The 24,712-nt window shown below is 37.0% G+C and overlaps 1 protein-coding gene across 1 annotated transcript in view; it reads left to right on the plus strand.

Annotated features, from left to right (window-relative positions):
- LOC139739474 (solute carrier family 12 member 8-like) overlaps positions 1-20,171 on the plus strand; it is a 49,138-nt gene extending 28,967 nt beyond the window's left edge. Inside the window, exons 4-11 of the mRNA XM_071650077.1 lie at positions 1,976-2,167; positions 4,463-4,694; positions 8,265-8,554; positions 10,726-10,872; positions 11,611-12,088; positions 12,980-13,068; positions 13,507-13,682; positions 17,163-20,171. Of these exons, the coding sequence (XP_071506178.1) occupies positions 1,976-2,167; positions 4,463-4,694; positions 8,265-8,554; positions 10,726-10,872; positions 11,611-12,088; positions 12,980-13,068; positions 13,507-13,682; positions 17,163-17,487 (1,929 nt within the window). The 3' untranslated portion in view covers positions 17,488-20,171. The remainder of the gene's footprint in view (positions 1-1,975; positions 2,168-4,462; positions 4,695-8,264; positions 8,555-10,725; positions 10,873-11,610; positions 12,089-12,979; positions 13,069-13,506; positions 13,683-17,162) is intronic.
- The last annotated feature ends 4,541 nt before the right edge of the window (positions 20,172-24,712 follow it).

Consider the following 24,712-nt stretch of genomic DNA (forward strand, 5'->3'; position numbering starts at 1 on the left):
CGACCGGTTAAAAGTTCAGCACAAGGTACATCCATACAGTACATTCTGTTATTCTTTTTTTTTTTTGGTTTGTGATAAAAGAGAAAACATAAAATCACTGCATGCCAGCAAGTTAGTATAGAGTGTGGGATTGGGGATTATGTTTCCAAGTGTGTGTAAGATAAAACCACCTGTTTTTGAGCCTGGATGAATCTACTGCATCAGAAATCATGCCAAGCCACTCGAACCGCGAACGATGAAATAACATACTGGTACTTTAATGTAGATTTGCTTCCGCAAGGTTTTGTGTGGGAGTTGCAGTTAGCAGGCTGAAGCACACACACTGCTGGAAAGAAACTAGAATGACATGCATTGTACAACTACATTGTTGTAGTGGATGTGCCCTACGTTGCACACCGTCTGGGAATGAATGTAGTACTAGAATACTGTCCCTTGAGCAGTCCATGGCCAAAGTATTGGTTAGACAGTACATTGCATGCGTCAGAGTGGGCATGGCTGTGAAATCAGTCAAACCTCGTTTATCTGACCATCTCTTATTCAGACCTTTCCACCATCCGGACGTGTTCACGTAAGACGGAAGGAAAAAGTGATTTCAAACTTAATTAAAACTCAAAAGATAATTTTTTTCGATGTACATATGTTGATGTACTCACTGATATGAAGCATTTGCATTCCACTCCATTAAAGAAAATGTAAAATGACAGATATTTCATGTACACCTAAAGTGACTACAGGAACTGTTATAATTGTTGTAGACCTAATAAAAACCACAAATGGTAATATATAGCACTATTATTGTTTAATATTCTTTGCTTTCTACCAAACTAAACATAAGCTTATTATATGTAGAAAACAAACATTGATTTTAACATAACCACACTGGACTACTAATTCAGTATGCTCTTGAAAAGCCATAATACATTGTAGATGACTAACACACATTCAAATAGTATAGCTTTTGTTTTAAATGCCTGATTTTGCTCAAACATCAAGAGGTACAATCCATATGTTGCTACACGTAAATGTATTTTTCTTTGCATGCATGTAATACAATGTAACAACATTGATTTTGTGTATGAATACTGGTACGGGTAGATGCCCTCCGAGCATACAATGTACATGTGTATCAAGTTAACATGGATGAGGGCTAAATGGATTTTATACCAGATTTCTGTAACCTGGACATAAGTAGTGCTTCCTGTAAAAAGTGTTTCTGATATTAAAGGAGTTCTCTGAAGCACTGTTCATGTACATTTTGTATGCAAAGAGTCTATCATTAGCCTACATGTACACAAAACCAAAAATATTCTCGTCATGAAACCTCACAAATGCCACTGGCATTTAGTGCATTTACACTGTAATGTAGACAAAAACTTTCACTATGGGTGCATTTCAATTTCACAACTCTTGGCTCCTTGAAAAATTCACAAAAATGATATGCATGCAAAATTTTTTGTTTTACACTATTCTTGACAAAATGCAACTCATGATATCCCTATTTTTGGAAGTTTGAAGTATTAACAGTGCTCAGTAACAGTGTGATCAGATGAATGAGGAGAGCATAGAAATACCTGGTACCATGACATTTGCAGAAATAGCTGGTGATGCAAGGAATTTAGTTGGTTTATTCTAAACATCACACAGGAAAGTTGTAACGTAATTATACGTCTGTAGTGTGATAATGTGATTTAGCATGTTACAGTAAGTACTGAATTTAGACTGTCAAATGTTTGTTTCCATGGATACTGTTTAAGGCTAAAGAGTAGTCTTAGGCATTAGGTTGATATTATGATATCGCCACCCAAGTTGGAGGCTTGTATGGTCCTTTCATTGCAGCCAAGGCTGGGATTGTGGACTACCTCTGTAGGTGGAATGGATGAGATGGTGATAAGGATTATTAAAAGCACTCAACTCTGTCTGGTAGTGATTGTTTCTCATCATAGATCTTTTAACACTTGTCATCATCTGTTGCCAGGGCAACGCAGGAGTGGGCCTCTCGGTTCTCATCATCCTCATGACGGTTACCGTGGCGCTGATCTCCTCCCTGGCGGCCATCGGTGTCTGCGAGCGATGTAAAATGGAGAGCGGGGGCATCTACTTCCTACTGTCCCACGTTCTAGGGGCCCGAATGGGGGCCACTTTGGGCATTCTGTATTCTTTTGGCCAGGTAAGGACAGTGACCCTAGATATAACAGTGTCTTTTTTAAATATTTCGTTTTTGGTGGAACACTTTTGGTACAAGCCTGTCAGAGAGATGTAAGTTACTGACCTTGCCCCATCTCATTTGCTTTTTTAAGTGCCAACATTTTCTACAATTCATTCCCTTTTTCTTTTTGTATACGTGTGTCATTTGACTTGAATGGAAAGTACTTTTTTCACTCTCAGCCTTCATTTTCAGGACTTGAGGCATTCACCTTTTTATTTTTCTGTCCAGTGCACATTTTCCATTCTCATTCCTTCACCACTTGCCACTGTTATTGCATTTCCGTCCAATGGGATGTAATCCAGCACAACAATTACAGCTCTGTCTCCTAGCTGCCGGAGTAATTTTCCCCGCCGCTCCATGGCTCAGACTTTGCTTCTGTAGGGATTTGTCTCGATATATGTGAACTCAGTTCTTCAAAAGGTCAGGCGTGACTGTGAACATCTCCTGAAATGACAGTATGTGCCTTGTCCTCCACCCCTGCAGGTCTGGGAGATGGAACATCTGAATTGTTTGCTGTTACCCATATTAAATCATCTAGGTCTCATAAAAAATGTACATCACTATACAGGGTGGCCCAAAAAGAACGGAACACCTAAGATCTTTAACTTCAGCAATATTGTTCAAATATGTCATTGTTTTGCATACTATTGGAAAGACCATTCTTTTTCCAATAGAATGACACCAAGTTCTTTAATTTTGGTTGATGCATTATGATTTTATGACCATTTTTGTCAACCCTTGCAATTTTCAAAATGTGATCATTTTTCACTCTCAGAGATACTGAAACCAGAGAGAATTCAGCTTGCCATAGAACCAATAGCATTCGCAATGATATTCACAATGACATTCACATTATTCACAATGATAACGGACAGTGACAATCACACTGTTCGCCCCACATTCCACACATTGTGAACGCAACTGGTTCTATGGCAAGCCGAATTCTCGCTGGTTTCGGTATCTCTGAGAATGCAAAATGGTTACATTTTGAAAATTGCAAGGGTTGACAAAAATGGTCCTAAAATCATAATACATTAACCCAAATTAAAGAACTTGATGTCATTCTATTGGAAAAAGAATGGCCTTTCCAATAGTATGCAAAATAATGACATATTTGCAACGATATTGCTTTCAAAATTAAAAGATCTTAGGTGTTCCATTCTTTCTAGGCCACCCTGTATAGCTGGAGTCTAGCAGTTGTCTGTGCACTTTTTTCTTCTTCTTCCTCTTCTTCTTTCTACATGGTCTGCGTATGATGTGTTCTGTAATCTTGTCCAAGACACTGATTCCCAGCATGTTACACACATGCAAGCAAAATTGTGGAAGGCTGGAGCAGCTGCGATTCAATTAGATACCTCTTCAAATTTGAGTGTACATCCTGTAGCTACTACAAGTAGCATCAATTCTTTGCCATTGTTCATTTTAGAAGCATAAAATCATATCACAGCTTGTTTCAAAGATATGGGTACTGAGAATGTTCTTTTTCTTTTTCTTATAATCCCACTTTGTTATCAGTTAAGAAGGAAATGTAGAAAAGAAGCTGTGTGCGTATTATTTGGCAATTTGTTTGGTTTTCAAATGTATCCCATTTGCTTTTCTATGATAATGGCCAATGTCACTGTGTTGTTAAACCACACAAAACAAAATCTTATGAAATTCTTATTTTGTCATTTCCATTTTGATTGGATTTCCTTTTTTCAAATGGTAATATGGAGTGGCAGCACCTCAATCTCGATCAAATTTCTGATTCCGAGGCTACGGCATTCTCTCACTGAGGCTGCTGCTGATTACATTCTTTATTTTTTTTCTTTTCTTTTTCAATTTTCTCCATATTCTAACAAAAGAAAAGAAAAAGTATCATTAGGTCATATAATGGATTATTTTCTTCAGTGTGAGTAAAAAAGAATGTACTTGTGTGCACTATTACCCACACTAATTTGTAATGAAAATCTGCAAGACGAGCATGGCATAGCATTTCATTCAGTGTGACGGTAAAAGATCAGTTTTTGTCTAGATGTTCAAACAGGTGTATGCTTAAAGTATTTAAAAAAAAGGAAAACTATTCTAAATGAGTATTATGATGATTTCATTGCAACACTTTCGTTCGAGCAAAATTTTGCACATTTTGTGCAGTATATGTATTTTAGGGGTTTTTTGGGTGAAAGTCCATGGAAAATGAAAATATTTTTGTAGCATTGATGCAGCTGTCTCATCTATTCTTATATTAAACATCGTTGCTTATACAATGTATCTCAGACCGTGGCTTGTGCTCTGTACTGCACCGGTTTTGGCGAATCGGTGGCCGAGATGTTTCACTGGACCAACCCCTGGGCAGTGAGAGGCGTGGGCATAGCGGTCATCCTCCTCCTTTTGGCCATCAACATTGCAGGGGTCAAGTGGGTCATTAAGATGCAGCTCCTCCTCCTGGCCGTACTGGGTGTGGCCACACTGGACTTTCTGGTGGGAACTGTGGCCCACACAGATAAAGGTTGGTGGTCGTCACATTCCTTGGCTCCTTTCAGATAGCTTAAAGGGGACCTTCGGATGATTTTAAGACTTTTACATTTGAACAACTATAAATTAGTTAAAGTGAGTACGGAGTTTCTGAATTTAGAAAGTGATTGGGATGAGGATTGAGAATGTTTTCAAAATTTATAACAAAATTAATTGCAATGAACAAGGGTGATGACATGGCAGCCTCTCCATAAGAATGCCTGAATTGGGGGCTCAAGGAAGCAGAACAAAAGAATAAGGCATGCATAGATTCTTCACAAGTGAACTTGTTAAGCAGGCGATATTGTAACGGAATTACTTCACTGCTACATTTCTGAAATATAGGAGGCTTCAATTTCATCATTCCTGTTCAGTGTAATTTGTTTAAGATTTTCAGTTAATTGGTTTCTCTACTTAAGGACAACAATAGATTCCACGATTTTTCTATACATGGAGCTGTCGATTTATTTACTACATGATGTGAAATTATGAAAATCGCCCCTTTAACCCATTGAGGACGGACTGATTTTGCTATAAGACACATTTCCCATAGACACCTGCCCGAGTAGTCTCAGGACTCATCCTCAATGGGTTAAAAGACCTGGTAGCATGGGGAGAGAAGGGTGGCCCGATTTAATCTACCTTTATTCTCTGCCCACTGGGGTACATTAAAAAACTACGACTAGCAGAGGCTTGCTAGAAGAGAATTGCCCATCAGCAAATGCTTATGCTCATCGGTAACATTTGACTCCAGCTGAGGTTCTTTGGCTGTGTGTGTACTTATAGGGCCATTCTCAGATTAAGTGTTCAATTCCATGTGAGTAAAACCGAAAAATCAACCACAAAGTAATACATTCAAAGATGTGTTTTCGGAAACTTCAAAACCGGTCAAATACGAAACAAAAAGTGGAACATTCTAAATGATGGCCATTTATTGAATAAAAATGAATTGAAATAGAGCATCATATATGATTTTTGATCACCAATCAGATACGTTACCGCAAATTTACATGTTGTAATGGACTCCTAACTCTGAATTAAATTTATTGTTTTGATCCAATTTCTGTTCAGGAAAAGACATCTGTCCCCCCTAAAGATATTGGGGTTTTTCAAGAGGTAAAGATGTTGTCATCCCTTGCTAATTGGTAGAAATTATTTCTGTGTGGTAGGTTGAAATATGCTTTTTGCTGAAATGAAATATAACCTTAAGATTCACTTTGTATTTTTTAGCAAATTTCGCTTACAAATAAAGTTTCGAATCCCACAAATCATGCAAAGGGAACGATCCGATCTGGAATTTCCACAGGAAACAAATATGAATTGCTTTCCTGGGGAAATAACTATTGAAAAACATCGAATCACTTTTGGTAACGTATCTGGTAACATATAAGTAATAATTCTAGTTGTGTATGAATTAATGAATATCACCTGTTTAATTATTTACCTCATGAATTGATGTAAAGATGAATGATGTAAGCCCAAATTAACCATTTTAAACATTGTACGTAATATTTGAACTATGAAATGTAGTGGAAAAGAGCCCTAAATGTGAAAGCTGAGTTCTTCATTCACAGAATATTCTCATCTTACGTCTGAATGTATTTATCCATCTGACTGTAAATATTCATTAAGTTTTGATGGATAATGCAAACAAGGTTTGAAAAATATATTTTTGCAGGCACTTAGAAGGAAGTAGGTACAGTCTCTATGAACTCGATATGCTAAACAGTTGTTTGACCTATGGTAACGTATTTGGCTCATCCCTTTTAATGAAAATGAATAAATAATTGTTCAACTTATCAATGAATCTTGAGTAGTTCTTCATATGTTGAAAAACACTAGAATAAATATGCAACAGAACACTGAAACTTTTCTCGGAAGCGTTTCATAAACTACTTTTTACTCTTTCAAAGTTTGGTAACGTATCTGGCGTACCGTAAATGAATCTGTCGGTGAAGTTACAAAGCGATTTCTACTGAGTATTCTTCATTTGAACATAACTCTTATTTTTTATGGAAGCGTCATTCTATGCAGAATTGTTTTATGAACACTTTGTTTTACATAACATTATTTGTCACCGTGGGTGCCCTGAATTATACGTAACATATCTGCTAAATCTGAAAAGCAAAAAACTGATACGCTGAATCTTAGCTTCGTCTTGTAAAATAAACGTTCAAAGTTGTTGCATAGAATATGAAAGTGGCTGGGTTTTATAGAATAGAACTTTGGAGTTTATGAGCACACAACGATTTGTTTGTAAAAACATTTACAATTTCTTTTCAGCATTTTGATTATGTGGTAACGTATCTGTCGGAAAAATTGGCATTAAGTTGTGAGACACTGACGCACAAAGAAAAATCATGTGGAAGTGTTGCTCTTTTTCACCTCTCTGTCCTTTTGGTGTAAGAATATAATCCTGAGGTCCAACAAAACGAAGCATGTAATGTGTAGGGATGAATTTCGACCAGATTTGATCCCCCAGAAAGCACAAGACCAATGAGCAAAATTCGGTCACGTATCTGGGGTAACGTATCTGTGGTAACGTATATGGTCGATCATATTATTATGAGAGCGATATCTACCAAATATTTCTCACTTGTACTAAACTTTAATGTTGAATCGATGCGTCATTCCGAGGAGTAATGTATAATATACAATTTGTCTGACATTGCAATATCTGTCGCAGTGGGTGGCGTGAAAAGTATGTAACGTATCTGTCCAAATAAAAGTGTAGAAAACCGATATTTCAAACATTATACCGTATTCTCAATACAGAGCTGTTGCACAAAAAATCTAAGTACTTGCAGTGTATGAAGTATATCCTCAGGGTTTCATATACACAGGGTCATTGCATAGTCTTGTTATTTTCCCAATGCTGTAACACTAAAGAAACTGGTAACGTATCTGGCGGTGAATTTGGCGACAGGTTTCAAAAGGCTATAAAAAAAGAAGTCAATAAAAATTTTGGAACTTTTTGAGTATTGTGATTAGCACATATGATATGCTCATCGTCCATGAAATGATATTTGGAAAGTGTGTTTGTGGACGGAGAGGAGCAATAAAACATAATTCTGAAATAGCCGGCGACACTGCGTTTTGGGGGTCTTAACGAAGTTTAACAGCAAAATTTTATACAAAAAGGCAGACAACCGCATTTGATCGTGTTTATTTTTAACAAATAAAGTCCTCGTGATATATTATAAACATTTAAATAGTATCTAATAGGTTTCAGGGAACCGCAAACTGTCATGGAATGTCGGCGACACCAAAATTCCGTATTTGAACGCTTTTACTGAGAATGGGCCTATATATACCTCAAAGATATACAGTGTACCTTTGCCAATCAGTGATAAAAGCTGTGTACAATTTGTTACGGGGATTCCCTGATATATTTGAGGCAGGCCGCCTTACATTTACCTTTACATTTTAACTATCCATAGTATTTCTAGCTCAAGAGAAGTGTAGAGTGAGGAAGGTAGGAATAACCCAGTCATATGCGAGTAGAATAAGCCAGCCCAGAATTCCTGAGTAATTTCCTTTCCATTCTCTTCACTCCACACCACAGATGACGGTTTCATGGGCTACAATCGGACAGTCTTCAAGAATAACTCGGCCGCCGACTACCTGCCCGGGGAGAACTTCTTCACCGTCTTTGGGGTCTTCTTCCCTACGGCCACCGGGGTGATGGCAGGCATCAACATGAGCGGCGACCTGCGGGACGCGCGCAAGAGCATTCCGGAAGGTACGCTGTCCGCCCTGGGAGTGACCACAGTCCTCTACCTTCTCTTTGCCATCCTGCTGGGGGCAACCTGCGACAGGTGGTACCTGCAGAACGACTACATGATAGCTGAGACAGTGAGTGTACCCATCCAATCTGGGGTGTGGAACATGTCCACCTTGCAGTAGGTCATATGTGACCGTGCATCACAAAATGAACAAAAAGTCGCACGCACTATAATTTTGTGTGAGAGCTGAAAATAACGTGTAGGTGAAATAGGTCAACCTAGCCAATCTTGACTTTTTCATATTTTCTGAAAGAGCGAGTCTTCTTCTACATCATACTAAAGTTTGGGATCATAAAACGAAAAGGTTTTTCTGGAACACTTTTTAGTGGAATAATGTGATTAGGTGTTTCTCAAAGAGTCCTCTTTTCATTTCTTAAAAACCCTGATCATGCTCGTCACTTAAAACTCCAATGCCTTTAGAAGGGATAAAGCTACTGCTTTGAAAGTTGGCATTGATCATCAGCAGAATGTGTTAATAAAGCATGCACAATTTCAGCTTAATCTGTTAATCCCTTCATTGTTGTTGCTCTGGTGGTTATCATCCTGTTATTTGTTCCATTTATCGCATAGCTAGGGCGGCTTGGTAGAGATTAAACGCTTGAATAGATCCTGTTCTTCAGAGCCTCTTTTCTCAGTTTACGCTTATCCAGGGTGTGTACTTTCTTTCCAATATTTAGATAGGTTAGGAGAGTCCATTTGAATTGGGTTATATGTGACCCTGCACCTCAAAACAAACAAAAAGTCGCCAGACATGAATTTTTAGTTAAGACCATATATTCTGAAAGAGCAGACTTTAAGCTTTAAAATGATGTATATACAACTCAAATCAAATGGACTCTCCTAACCTATCTAAATATTGGAAAGAAAGCACAAACTCAGGAAAAGTGTGAACTGAGAAAAGAGGCTCTGAAGTACAGTGTCTATTCAAGCACTTAATCTTTACCAAATGGTGCTGGCTGTGCGATGAATGGGACAAAAATACAGGAAGTAAACCACCAGAGTAACAACAATGAAGGGATTATCAGATTAAACTGAAATTAAGCATGCCTCATTAACACATTCTGTCCATAATTAATGCCAACTTTCAAAGCAGTAGCACTATCCTTTCAAAAGTTAGTAGAGTTGAAAGTGAAGAGTGTGGACAAGGTTTTTCAGAAACGAAAAAGGGATTCTAAAGACACACCTAATCACACTATTCTACCAAAAATGTTCGAGATAAACTGCTAAAAAAACACACTTTCCTGCCCGTTTTATGATACCAAATTTTAGCATAATGTAAAAGAAGACCCGCTCTTTCAGAAAATATTAAAAAGTCAAGTTCGGCTAGGTTGACCCATTTCACTTATTTTCAGTCCTCGCACAAAATCAGTGTGTGCGACTTTATGTTCGTTTTGAGGTGCATGGTCACATATATCATATTAAAGCTTAGAGTCTGCTCTTTCAGAATCTGACCTTAACTAAAAATCCATGTCTGGCGACTTTTTGTTCGTTTTGTGGTGCAGGGTCACATATTGTGTTCCTAGTGGGATTAGTTTACACTAGTGCAAGTCTTTGTATGGAATTGAGAGCTGTAGGTCTGTGTCTATCCATATTATTATTATGAATTCTAAGTTAAAATATTTTTTGCACAATTTTGTTGCCAAAAGTCTTGAAAAGAGACATCTTTATTTCCATCCTAGAGACAAGTTATTGAGGCAACTTTAACAACTTTCATAAAGTTTCTTTCCCATTTAGTTACAAAAAAAAAGAAGTCTCTTTAACTCTCTGTGTGTGTGAATTTATTTTTTTTTTTGGTGGTGGTGTGTGTGAATACCTCTAATATGGATACAGCATCTTTTCCAAATGATACATTTATGTTGATGTATTTTGCGATTGAATACTAAATTGATAGATCCCTTACATTATTGCAGTTACTTAGAAAGAAAAATATGTTATAAAATTTGCATTTCAATCAAACCCTATAGAACTATTAGAATGCAAGTATGCATATTCTAAGTTCAGAAAAAAAACAAAACAAAACATGTAGTATCATCATACCAGTGTCTGTCAACTTGTAACTTTTAGATAGTGAAAGAGTTGAAAGTTATGACTGTAACAGTCCAATATTAAATCTGTACTAATGAGGATAGCTTGAACCAAATTCCTGATGTCATCCAATGAATTTCATGCAAGCAGAAAGCACTATTACCCTAGCCTCAGATCCAGATCCTCCATGTGACCTTTGACCTTCTCTGCTTCCAGGTTTCCCTGACAGGCTTCTTATGGCTCCTTGGTCTCTACATCTCATCCCTGTCATCCTGTTTAGGGGGTCTCTACGGCGCCCCCAGGATCCTACAGTGTATAGCCAATGAGAATGTTATTCCTATCATAAGATTTCTAGGCCATGGGGTTAGTCTCTTTCCAGTATTTTTCTTTTTTTTATTTTGTGTGTGTGTGTGTGTATGTTTTGTTAGCACTCAACCTGTGTCCGAAGTCATGTTAAACAAATTTCATTTTTCATATCATTTAGATTTTCATTTTTCATTCTCAACGAAAAAGTATAAATGTACAAAACATATTCTTATTCTAAATATGTCAAAATGTATAGTGTGATCACACAAAAGGTAATCACACATATGAATGAATAAGATATAAAGTCATATTGATTTCTAAAATGTAAGCACATTTTTCCATTCACACCAAGTGTAGAATTCAGAATAGAAGGTTTTTTTTTTTTTTTTCTTTTTTTGGACAATGTCATTTATTTTAGGAGAGTTTGGAATCACTATCTCATTTACACCACATACTGGTAAAGCCTTGAAATAATAATGTTTCATCACATCATGTGAGCAAATGTACTTCTTCAACAATTACACAAATGTTACATGTAGAAATGTAGTAAGTTGCTTGATATGATCTGCAGTGAGCTGTTGAAGTTGATGTTGAAGACATACAAGGACTTTCCAAGCTGGCCTATAAGGTTGGTCTTGTTGATAGCAAGGGTAAAATAGTTCAAAGCATAACTTTAACCTGCTGAAGACTAGTCCTGTGTATACTCGGGCAAGTGTCTATGGGAAATGTGTGTTACAGCAAAAATCAGCTTGTCCTCAACGGGCTAAGATGTTCGTGTGATGGTTGTCTTCACAGAAAGGACCCAACAAGGAGCCGGTCATCGCCCAACTCCTCGTCTGCTTCATCGCCATCCTCTTCATCTTCATTGGCCAGGTCAACTACCTCGGCCCCATCGTCACCATGCCCTTCCTCCTCTCCTACGCCGGCATCGACTATGCCTACTTCTCCCTGGCCATGAGCTTCGACCGGGTGGGCGGCGACCCCAGCCGCAAGGAGAAGGACAGCCTCCTCTCCCACGTCATCGACAAGAACCGCGAGGACGGCGGCATGTCCTACGGCGCCCTCGTCAACGAGCCAGACGAGCGGCGCGACTCCCTGGACGAGTTCAAGAAGGACATCGAGAAGGCCGAGAAGGCGTTTGGCGTGTCGCCCGCCGCCAGGAAAGAGGGCGACAATGAGAAGAACGCATCACTGGAGAATGGTGGAAGCCAGTACGGAGGAGTGGTAGGCGTCAGCGACAAGGAGTCACTTATTAGCAACCAAGACGAGAAGGGTGAGTCAAGATAATGCGTATGCAAGGTTTACAAAAGATGACTATGTAATGGGTTTATTGGCAGAGGTTGTCTAACATTGCATTCTTAAAGCTTGTGTCAGTGACAAAACATGCTTTCGATGGTCGCAAAAATATTTAAGCTCTGTATTTCAATGGTTTATTGATGAATACTTCTAGAATTATAGTTTAAATCTGGTAAAAGGATCACCTATATTCAGTGTAAAAGTTGTATTTTCTCAATCTTATCTACACTGTACTATATCTGAATAGACCTATTTCTATCTAGCCTACAGTCACAGTGTATCATCTCTGTTGACTGAATAATCTTGAACAAAGCTCTTAAAATTTTAACAGTAAGATCATTTCTTATTTCTGTGACTTTCATTAATAGATCTGTTTACATTTTCGCATTTACATAGTGTTCTTATAATGAGGCCTCGACTTCAGTTTAATAGCATGTTTGTGTGGACTGCTCTCTGTGATGTGTTGCATGTGAAACAGAAGTGAGTATGGTATTATCACCAGTTTATTCAAGCCACAACAATAGTGAATATTTCAGAGTTTTTTTTTCTTGAACACATCACACTTTAATATCGACAACCAGTTGATATGTGGGGGCGCTGTGGCATAGTGGATAAGACTCCCGACTCCCAATCAGAGGACCGGAGTTTGATTCCCGCTTAGTGCTTACGTCCTTGGACAAGATGTTTTTACACACCATGTCTCTCTCAACCCAGGTGTATAAATGGGAACTTGGCAGTGCTAGGGTCAAAATAATGGCAGGGTCCTCTGGTAGAGCAGTGGCAACACTGAAGAGGCTACCCTGGATAAATAAGACATTATTATTGTATCGACAACCAGTCGTGATTATGGTTTCATTCTGATTTGCAGAGATGAAAGGACCATTCAGTCACGAGATAACTCGAATGCCCCCGTCATGGTACTCAAGATTTTGTAACAGATGGGTCTCCCTCATAGGGGTAAGTAGCACAGATGGCAAGTATCGTATTTCCCACATCAAGGTTATCTTTCTGTGTACTTGTGCACCATATATGTTTGTATAATATGTCACATATAGGGACTAGTGAGACAATTACAATCAAATGATGAAATTTATGATAGACACCTACAGTGATTGAATGGAAGTTCAAGCATTATTCTTTTTTTCATGAGAAAATTTTATAGAGATTTCCCATGCTGAATTGTAATATAATTATGATATATTGGGTACCTTCTTTTATCATGGATGAAAACAAAAGGATGTAAAAAGAATGGGACCTGCAAAATTACCTTACGTCAGGAACACAAATCTCGCTGTATGTATATTATAAACTAAACTGAGTTTCTTGTTTGTGTGGTCATATGTGGAAATATAAAAAAGTTTTCTTTTTCTCTCTTTGTCATCATTCTCCCTTCAGGCCGTGGTTTCTGTTGCAATCATGTTTGCCATCCAGTGGGGCTACGCTCTTGCCAACGTCTGTGTCTATCTCATCGTCTACATCTACATCGGGCAGGCCAACCCGGGCGTCAAACCGGGGATCGCAGACTTCCAGTTCTTTCGGTGGATAAAATCGCTCTGCCAGAGGCTGTTCAGGTACGGAGGCGCTCCAGTGACATGTCACCTTGATCATTATCATTTTTTCTTTGCCTTTATGTTTAATTCATGATCATCTATCTCTTTGCAATTGCATGCATGTGCAAATCATGTCTTGGGGACCACTGTCACACAGATGTGTGTAGTAGGAGAGATTAAAATTCACACTTTTTCAACCTTTTCTCATGTTCATGCATGCAAAACAAATAAGCATATATATATCAGGGGACCTCTCTATAATACTGCTGTGTGTAGCTGGAGAGATACACATCGCACTTGTTCAAGCTTTTCACTTGTTAACCCGTTGAGGACGGACTGATTTTGCTACAACACGCATTTGTTATAGACCCCTGCCTGAGTATACTCGGGACTCGTCCTCAATGGGTTAAAGCATGCAAAACAATAAAGCAAATTTATATCCGCAAAATGTCATGGATGCAGTGTGAGATGTCTTGAGGTGAGAGTGAACAAAAACAACAACAAAATGCTGTTACTGGCAAGATCCACTTCCCAGAGGATGATAAAAAAACAAAACAATAAAAATAATGATATGAAATAATGATAATGATATAAAAATAACTCTATGTGTGCCACGTCATAACCCCCCTGAGTGCCACACTATTCTTAGACGGCAGCGTACAAGCACTTTCGGATAACGTTCTGTTTTTTCAAACCATGTATACTTTTTTTTTACAAAAACTTTTATGCCAGACATGCCATGAGCATGAGCTTTGGGCAGTGGGTTTGAACTGAAATGGAATGGGGTACGAGCATTGCTAGCAAGTGTTGTGTTCACGGGCGTTTGAGCATCGTGAGGTTGTTGAGAATCAGCTTCTGAGGCGGTGAAAGGTTATGATGTCCTTGTCATATTTTGTTACATTATAAATGTAATATACATTGTAATATCAGTACCCAGGTTAAAAAGATAGAAAAGATTCATGAATTGGGGTCTGTATTGTAATAATATATGATGTAGAGAGTGGGGTGGGGGAGGGGGTGAGAAAGAGAGAGAAGTACTTGGAGCTGATATTGTATGGAAATAGAGAGAATGGAATGTTTGATGTGAAATGGCAAATGAAATGCTTCATAGATTTTTTTTTCTTTTGTCATGGTAGCATGCTATAGGCTGAGGTTTATTACCTGTTAACATTGCAAGTGGTTCGTTTGTAATGCATGCGCTAATGGTGGTGGTGATGGTGATGGTGGGGGTTTTGATGGTGAATTTCATGAATCCTCTTTCCAAAATAACTGTCACAGGTAGCAAATCATTAATTTTTCATCATTGATTTTATTCGCAAGACAAGTGTACTAATGCATCACAGTTCTGATACCTCCATTTAAACTTCTTGAGGAAAGCTGACTTGACTCATAAAACAGAACTAAGCCTTGACTTATTGCTAAATGAGGCACACCTCTGATGAATGTGGGAACAAATATTGGAGCAAAAGAGGCAACTTTTTAACTTTAATAGCTACACTGTATAAGGACTTCATGAATTACTCTTTCTAATTAAGAGTGGCAAGAACGTGATCACATAAGAACATTTTTCCATCAGCGTAAAATATCTTTGCAGGCCATCATTGCAAATGTTATACAATTATTAGTGAATGATTATGAGTGCAATGGGTCATTTCATCTTTCACGGAATGAACTGTTCTATCCATTGCACGAATGAAAAACATTTATTCAATTTTTATAACGCCTAAAATTGATCCTTGTCATTTGATATTTTATGAATTTAGAAACAAGAGAGAATGTGCGGGATTCTGAGATCGAGAGAGTGCGCAGCGCGTTGTCGCATACAAGTACACACTGCAAACACTAGCATTTTACATGCGTAGTGTGCAGGGTTCTCGGCGTGCATGCAATGGAGCAAATCGTATGGATCCAAGAATGCACGATAAATGGAGCCACAATTGCACGAATGATGATGTAATAGTGAAATGGGACGAATGACCATTATCAAACAACCAATCAAATGACAAGGATCTATCTAGGTGTATTATAATTTGTGATAATAACGCGATACCCTCTGTATGTTTATGTACAATAACCTACACAGATCATGAAACACACCTTGATTGCTGCACTAGATACACGTATAGCATTGAGCAAGAGATTGTTAAAATTCAAACTATGCTGCGATTTCAATGCTCGCGGAGCGCGCAACTTTGGTGATGGGTTTCCTCGCTGAGGTCCTGAGGCTTTCAAACTCTTTCGTTGCCGGTTTCGGTATTTCTGACAAGTACCCAGATGTAAGTACATTAACTTCTTGACTTTTATTTTCCATTTGCCTAAATTTCTTCATTTTTTAATTTTTCAATTGCATAGCACTGTAGCCTCCATGTACGAAGTAGCTATAGTTTAGTTTTCTCTAAACTTCTATAAAGCTTTTCATGCAATATAATCTTCCTTGCAGCACCAGTCTTTATTTCATGACCACCTCTTACTCCAGCTACTATAGTTATTTTCCAGAATTGGAAGGGTTTATTTAGATTCTTTACTTCTTTTTATTTAATTTCATTTGTAAAAGAAGAGATAAATGATGTAAAATTCTCAGCTGCAAGAGTGTTGTGCCAAAGAGAAATGCTGAAAGACTTGTCTAACAAACAAGTTTTATACTGAATATTCTCGAAGCTTGAATAAATTTCAGTAGAGAGAGGTTCATGAAATGGAGATACTGGTTTCTACATATGAAGAGTTTGTTCGCAAAAACCGATAAGTCCATATTTGCCAAATGGAGATATTCGCGATTAAAGGTCAAGAAAAATAAAGAGAATGATAAGAAAATTTTGGCTTCTTTTGACAATAACTTCAAAAATGTACCTTTGTATGTAGTGACTAATATATAATTCAAAAGGTATTATTTTGTACTTTATGACAGAGACCGTACTTCAAAATCTTCAAAAATGGACTTATCGGTTTTTGCGAACAATCTCTTCATGTACACATATTAGACATTGAGGGAGTTAAAGGTGTATAAATGATATATCAAACTGAGAAAAATGTATTTCTCAGTTCACATGATATACTCATTGTGTTATTTGTAGATGACTCACTAACATTCAAATATATTAGTTTTGGTTCTGAGCTTCATTTTTCATTTCCATTTTAAAAGTAGTAGATTTGATATTATAAAGACTGTATACATATATGATCAATCTAATCATTAAATAACATATTGCTGTTTGCATCCGGACTAGAAGACTTCCGTGGGATATTTGCAGCAATTCTATGTTGGTATTTCTGGTCAAGATGTACCAATTGTAGTTAGCAATTCAGCATATTATGGCAAGAATCAACTGAAAAAAAAAGAAATTTATATATTATTATGTTGATTTTGTTCCAAGATGTTACCCCTTGGTTTGAGTGCCTATTGGCACAGAAAACACCATGTAGCATTGTACACACTGTCCAGACAGACAAACGCCCTTTTTGAAGTCACAACCACCAGTGTCTTTCCCAATGTCTACTCTACAGGGCCACACCACCTCCAGCACAGATGGTCCTAACTCCAATCGTCGACAATTTGGGAATGAGGGAGACGAGCATCAACCAGGACAATGAGGATTTTGCGGACCGCCATCGCTTCCACCACTCGTCCGTCGTCAACGGCAACAGCTTCGTGGAGGACCAGCCTCTGTCCGCCATCCACGCCCCAGACAGCGAGTCGGAAGAGGAGATATTCACAGGGGGCGCTGTTGATCGTTTGGAGAGAAATAGTCAGAAAGAGAAGGGACTTGTCAAAGGGGAAATTGAGCCTTTACTTCAAGACAGAGATGTGACACAAGGACCAGATATTTGACGACTGTGTCTGTGTGACAACGGCCACTTTTACCTCACATGACCTTTTCCTCCTTTAATAGCATTTTATGATGGTTTACTGTAAGAATTCTGTTGGAGCAAAAGAGGAGAGCAGATGTCTTGATTGACATTATATTCGGAGATGTGATGGATTTTTGTTTTCAAGATTGCTGTAACATTTGGCAACAGCAACATTGTATGCTGCATGGTATGTGTTTCAAAGGTTTATATGACCGGTGATGTCATCATGAAGAAGGCTGCATTTCAAAGATTTCTGAACTTAAGATTAAAGAGAAGCTACTTATATATAATTTTTCTATTATCAAAGGTGTATAGGTTTTTCTTTTGTGCAATATATGTGCACAGCTTAAAAGTGCAATATTGTGCGCCATGTTCTAAAAGTTGTCTTGAATAGAATAAGATTATACTAGCAGAAGGCTAAAAGTTTCATGAAAATTGGACATAAAATAAGAAAGTAATGGAACTTTAAAAGTAAACTTTAAAAATAAAATGTACAGGTATTTCCCAGAAGGACTCCAGATTCATCTTCCACCATTTGGAATTTGCTTGCAATATATCAAAACTGTCTACCAATAAACATGTCCAGCTGATGCGATTTTGCCAGGATAATCAGTTATTTCGGAGTATTTTGAGGTAGACAGTGTAAAATGGTTTTCATCACTGCACTGTACATGGCTATTTATATCCAAAATGAATGATCTAGTGCCCACCCCATTCAATGTTACATGGTGATTGATCATGCTCCAGCAGTAGTATTCCCTAACAACTATACAGTAATCATCCCTGCGTGGTAGATCGATGGAAACTGCCAAAGCCTGATTTGTAATTGATCATAAAACATGTTGCACCAAAACATGAACATGAACATGGTCTGGAATTGTTCTTCAAAAGGAAAGATTTGAGATTCTAAATTGAGGCAATGACTTTCAAAAAGAAAAGCTGCATATTATGATGATGATGATGATGATCCACAGCATTTGTATAACACCACATATCTGTTGATGTGTAATGGGCATCTGGAGAGCAAGGCATATATATGCACTGTTTTAGAAAACGGGGATTCCTAATAGTACGCTGTCACAGAAAAATACCAATTTCTGATGCTCAACACTTTACTGACACCAAAGTGTAAATGTTCAGACTCTAATAGTTTGTACTACAAATGAATCTGACATGTTCAAACTTGGTATTACTGAATCTGCAACTTATGAATCTGTGGTATGTGAGCAAATCAAAAAATGCAGCTGCTAAAACGTTGGACTTATTGTGATTAACTTTAAAGCAGGAAGAATTGGAGCATACCACAAGATAGTGACATGAAATATATGCTGCTGATGCTGCATGATAAAGTAATTTTTCACCCTCGGTCACATCAAAATGAAATTCACCAATATCCAGTGATAACAGTGAAACAATATAATTCAGCTAGACACTCTCATTTGATTTTGCAGTTGAGCATGTTAATGTTTCTACTTGTTCTGCCTTTAAAGGCAAATTATCTTCTATATGTTTTGCACATTACCTCCAAAGATCAAAGCCTTGATCTGAAGTACTGAATGTACATGTGGATTCGCTGTGATTATGGTATGTGTCTATCTCGCTGTTGGAAACGGTTATCTCCATGCAGACATTATCACCATCAATCTATACTTGATTCAGAAGGTCTTCCTTTAAAGTAAGATAATGAAACTAAGTCTACAGTTAAAATTTGTTTTTATGCACTTCACAGATGTCATCTCATATTGCATTTACACTCAAATTTCCAGAAAATCACAGAAAATAAATTGATTGTGGTATTACTGAAATTCTCCAGACCCTACACTCTCCAATCATATTACATATTTAAGCCATTGTTTCCCGTTGGATGCAGTGATTTAAAAAAAAAAAATAAAAATGTTCAATTCATCACATCTGAAGTGTATGTATAGTTCAGTTGTATCTCAAAACATCTAACCATATACACTGTATTGAAATATTTTGAAATAAAGCCCCAAATATAAGGAGATTTCACTAATTTTCTCAATAAACCATAACTGTAGGCGTCTCAATAAACCGTAACTGTAGGCGTCTTTTTCTAAGAACGATTTTAATGAAACTATTGTTCACATTTCTATATTCAGTAATACTTAACATTGATTATACTGATTAATATTTTTATATTGGTTGTTCCTGTCCCTAACTCATAATTTAGAACTATTTTGATGCACTAAAGCTTTTTTTTTTTTTTCATCTGCAAATGGTAAGTAGTGGCTTTAAACTTGTTCCACTTCACTTCAAGTAACCAGCCACACAACAAGAAAGAAAGCCTACTGCCATACAATCATAGGCTTGAGAAAACCAGCTTGGAAGTTAAGATTTGTCCAGAAATCGTCAATGCCATGTTTGATGACTTCTCCGGAGACATCTCAATATAAACGTACAGAGTACATTTTATGTTGTTATTTTCTACTAATAATTATGGATCTAAAATGAGAATGTCTGTCAGGATGTTACATAGCTTTCTGTTGTAAAACTGCAGTACCAATTTCATCAATATCTATAACTTAGTAGAGGAACTTTTTACATTTAAACTAAGTCCTTATGTTAGTCATTGAAGATGAATTTCGCATATATTTTATATGGCTTAATGTCATCTTGTTCATCGTAAGTGCATATGTAAGTCAATGCTAGCAAAATAGAAAATTAATTTCCATATTGTTTTTTTTTTTTGCACATTTGTGAAAAAGTATCACCCTAACCCTGGGAAATATTTTGATGTTTATGTAATATCATCTTTACTTAAAAATACTGAGGTCACACAAAGGAATTTCAAAAATTTCACAAAAGAATTCTCTATGCTGGGACATTTGCTATGTTAGAGTACGATATAGAACTGTATATACAGTGGTATATTGCTATGAGAGATTGCATAATTTCCATGTAATTGTCAAAATTCCTGTGTATGCAACTCACATAAATGTATTCACTTTCTATGTGGTAAATTTTAAATTTATGATTGTCTCCAACACCGGTGGATCAATCTGGTTTATTTCGTAGCAACTGGCTTGTACATGTTTATGTCTTGAAATCCTTTGCAGATGCTACACATTCATACTTAAAAATAAACAATGTCTCACTGAAATTAAAAGTCACCATGATAGCTGAAATACCATGTACATGGTACATTGTATAATTTAGAGATTTTGACTGCCAAAGAACCATTGTACCATACATATTTATAATGCACTTGCTATTACAGGATTAAGGCAACATTTCTAAATTTGCAAATTATATCCTGTATCATAGATAAAAGTATTTCTATTATTTTGTTAGTAAGGAGCAGTTTCCACCTGCTACAGCTAGTCGAAAATCTTGTTGACTTCTTGTGCAATGGATGTAGCTGACACGTGTAATAAAGATTTATGTCAATTACTTTTGCCTTGCTGTCTTCACTTGTGCATTTTTGTAATTACAGCATTTGTCTTAAACATCCAGATTCATTCATACATTGCTGACAGGCACACATCATCATACAGTGCACTCCCGTTATAACAAACATGGTTATAATTAAATTCTGGTTACAATGAAATAAAAAGTTCAGGCGGCAACATTATCCACTCTATGTATTTTATTGTTTATTTGTTCAGTTATAACGAAAATTTGATATAACGAAAGAAAATTGACGGTCCTGAGGACTTTGTTATAACTCGAGTCCACTGTATTAAACATTTCCTTGTTATATCAGGTTTCTCACTATATCAAGGGTTGGAACCTGCAAAGTCATCTTGTTCCAAGAGTGTTTTGTTTAGCAAATCCAATTTCCGTATGAAGGATTTTACTGTATAGATAATCAAATTTGATGGCAGAATAGTACACAGCATGAAATATAATGAAATTTCCCAAATCTACATTATTATGATGAATACACATTTCCTTCACTTGCACCTTGACATAGGATGCATCAAAAAGGCATACAATGAAAAATAAAACTGCAAGCAACTTTTACACAAAAATCAGAGACTCTTGTTACATTTCTTTGTATTTTATGTGAACATTAACTAGAAAATACAAATACAATGTCACAATCTCCATTTCTTTAAAAAAAATGCATGCTCCATCACACATTTAGTACTAAGATATGTCAAAACAACCTTTTTTGCAGCTCATCAAGTTTAATATGCAGATGCTCAGTGGATCTTCATTTCCTTTGGACTTGCATCCTTTGCTACCCATACAGCCAGAAATGCTTGTCCTCTTACTGTGAATGTTTTTAAAAGTTACAAATTGCAATGTTTTGCAATCATTTTGATACTGTCTTTATTATTTGCTCATTTATAAAACGTGAGGAAATAAGTATGATTATCTGTTTGTATTCTTTGTCCGCTTGTATTTTCTGTTGAATTGCTAAATAAATGAATAGATAAATAAATTAATTAATTGATTAATAATATTAATGATGATAATAATAATGATAATAATAATAATGATAATGATGATAATAATGATAATAATAATAATAATAATAATAATAATAATAATAATAATAACAATATTAATAATAAGTGGAACATGACTGCTCAGAAATATGATTTTTTTTCCCCCCAACACTTCCCTTCTGATGTACTTGTTTCATTCACATCTGCATTTGTTGTTTGTTTTTGTTTCTTACTTTACAGGCGCACACCACCCTCAACAGAGCACATGGTTGTCCCCTCTCAGAACTTTGCCCCCAAGATCACAACGGAGCAACTGACAGAAGATAACCAAGATTTCGCCTCTAGAGGGCGCTATCATCAATCGATGACCAATCAGACAAATTTTGAAGATTATGAATATGTAAACAATTGAGGAGATCAGGGCTGCTTGCTTTCTTCATACCACAAAATAATTATAGAGCATATGTTTTGAACTTGTGGATAGTGAGCTTTGATATCTTTATTAGACATATATCACGTAAATTTCATAGTCTCGGTCTTGAAAAGTGTATCAGAAGAAACTTTGTCACAAACACTGCAGCAGTACCTCACTCGATTCCAAATACAAGCACTCTCTTACATAATAGTATATCTGTGTATGGAATGTGTGTGTGTGTACAAATGTAAAACATCCCCACGGTTGAGCTCATAAATGATCACACTTACAATGTATCAATCTTCTGTGAATTACATCCAAATAATGATTTGAATGATATTGCTGAAAGCATGACAGGTACATTTGTACCTGTCGTAGTTGTACATAAAATATTATTGTATTAGTTGCATCTTGTTTATTTATTAATCAAGGTCACAATTGCTTCTTGGCACATATTCTTATCCCTATCTGTGTAGGGGACTTTGGACAGTGTGTTAAAAGCACTATGGGATTTCTGTGCCAGTCAGTACTCTAGCACACAAGTGGTAAACCCTAACTTACCTGGGCTATTTAGCAAGTTTGAATTCCGGGGGGGGGGGGCATTATGGCCCCCCCTTCAGATCTCGACCGTTGATTGCGCGATCGCCGCAAAATTTTGCATGAACATAAAGCCGGATGTAATCTACAAGACTGTTAAGTTAAATTTTCAAAAAATTTGCATTTTCTATTTTAGATTAATTAATTATGCAAATATATGCAAAAAACCTCATTTTCGTCTGTAATTGCCTTATAAAAGCTTATGGAATGCTGATTTTTGGTGTAAATATTCCTAGTGACATTCCAAACATTTGTGCGTAAAAAAAAATTCAGTATCAAAATTAATTTCTTATGTTTTTTATTGTTTTATCAATTTTCTATGTATTTCCATGTTTTTTCAAACTTTTGTTTTGTTGTTTTTTCTGCAGAATTTGTCATACACATTTTTTGAAGCATAGTTATACCAAAATAAATTGATTTCAGCCTTTAAGATTAAAAATATGAATTTTTATATGAATTAATTGAAAAAACACAATTTGTATTGACTTTGTACACAAAATCACGTTTTTGAGCAATTTTGGGGTTGACGAAAATTTTTTGAAGGGGCGTGGCTTCGGAACGGTATGCCCGGGCACGACAAATTTGGTCTCAAAAGTTGTGCGAGACTTGAAAGTAAAATGTCAGTGAGCGGCGCGGTCAAAAAATTTTGCGTGCGGGAATGGTCGTGGAATTCGTCGGGGGGGGGGGGGGGGGGGGCATTATAGCCCCTTCCCCCCCCCCCCCCCCCCCCCCCCAGGTAAGTTAGGGTTAAGCCATTATTATATTCCACATACTAAGAATCTTGCTATAGGATTGGTCAAGAGCTGATCACGGGATAAAGCATAGTTTTGCCCATCACATCACCTGAGAAGAAAAGTTCGTTACACTCTATGATGATAAGACATTTTGTTTCGCTGATCTCTTAGTCCACACAGTCCTAACGCGTGATATAACTATACAATTTTGAGTACGCGCGAAAGACAAGTGCGTTGCACTGTGGTCTATCATTTGACCTGGGTCAAGTGATAGACCACAGTGCAATGCACTTTTATATCCGTGCCACGCGCAGGGCGCGGAGCAAATTCGTTGTTTTGTCATCTAGGCGCATACGTCTAAAGTAAACTACGTAGCCTAAGCCCTGAGGATACCCTAAGACAGCTAAAACGGTTTCAGATGTGGAATAGAATGGGAATGTCTAGGACCCTAGATGTGGAATATAAAGCAAATAATCAACTTTTAGTTTCAGGCAGTGAGACAAACTATCACTTCCTCGGCGATCTGAATGTGTACGCTATCTTTCCTCAGCTGCGCTTCGGAAAGTTAGCTACATCCAGATGGCCTCGGAAGTGATAGTTTGTCCCATCACCTTCACCAACGTTGATTATTTGCTTACTATTCACTAGTAGTACTAGTCACCAATGCAATCTCACTAGATTTCATCTCGGATGGATGCAGTATTTATGAAATTAATCTTATGGCATCAATTTTTCAAGTGCAGCAGGCCAAAATTACTATTATTTACTTGAGTTCGTAAAATACAGGAAGTACACTGTAGATTATATTCTGGTATTCTACATGTATGTAGCTTCTGGTACAATATGGACCAAGTTCCAATATGAATATGTGCAGTATGTTTCTATTCCTGTTGTCATCCCCTTTGAGTGGCATGTCTATCAATGCTATCACATACAGTATGTAGGCCAATGTATTTTCTCTAGGAAGCAGGCACCTTTCAAGCCTGATTTTTATTCTTTTTATGTCTTTGGATATCCTTTGTCATATAGCTTGATATTTGTTTT

The sequence above is a fragment of the Diadema antillarum genome, unplaced genomic scaffold, assembly GCF_040938485.1.
Source record: "Diadema antillarum isolate AM-2024a unplaced genomic scaffold, OU_Dant_1.0 seq00000799_RagTag, whole genome shotgun sequence".
Classification (NCBI taxonomy): domain Eukaryota; kingdom Metazoa; phylum Echinodermata; class Echinoidea; order Diadematoida; family Diadematidae; genus Diadema; species Diadema antillarum.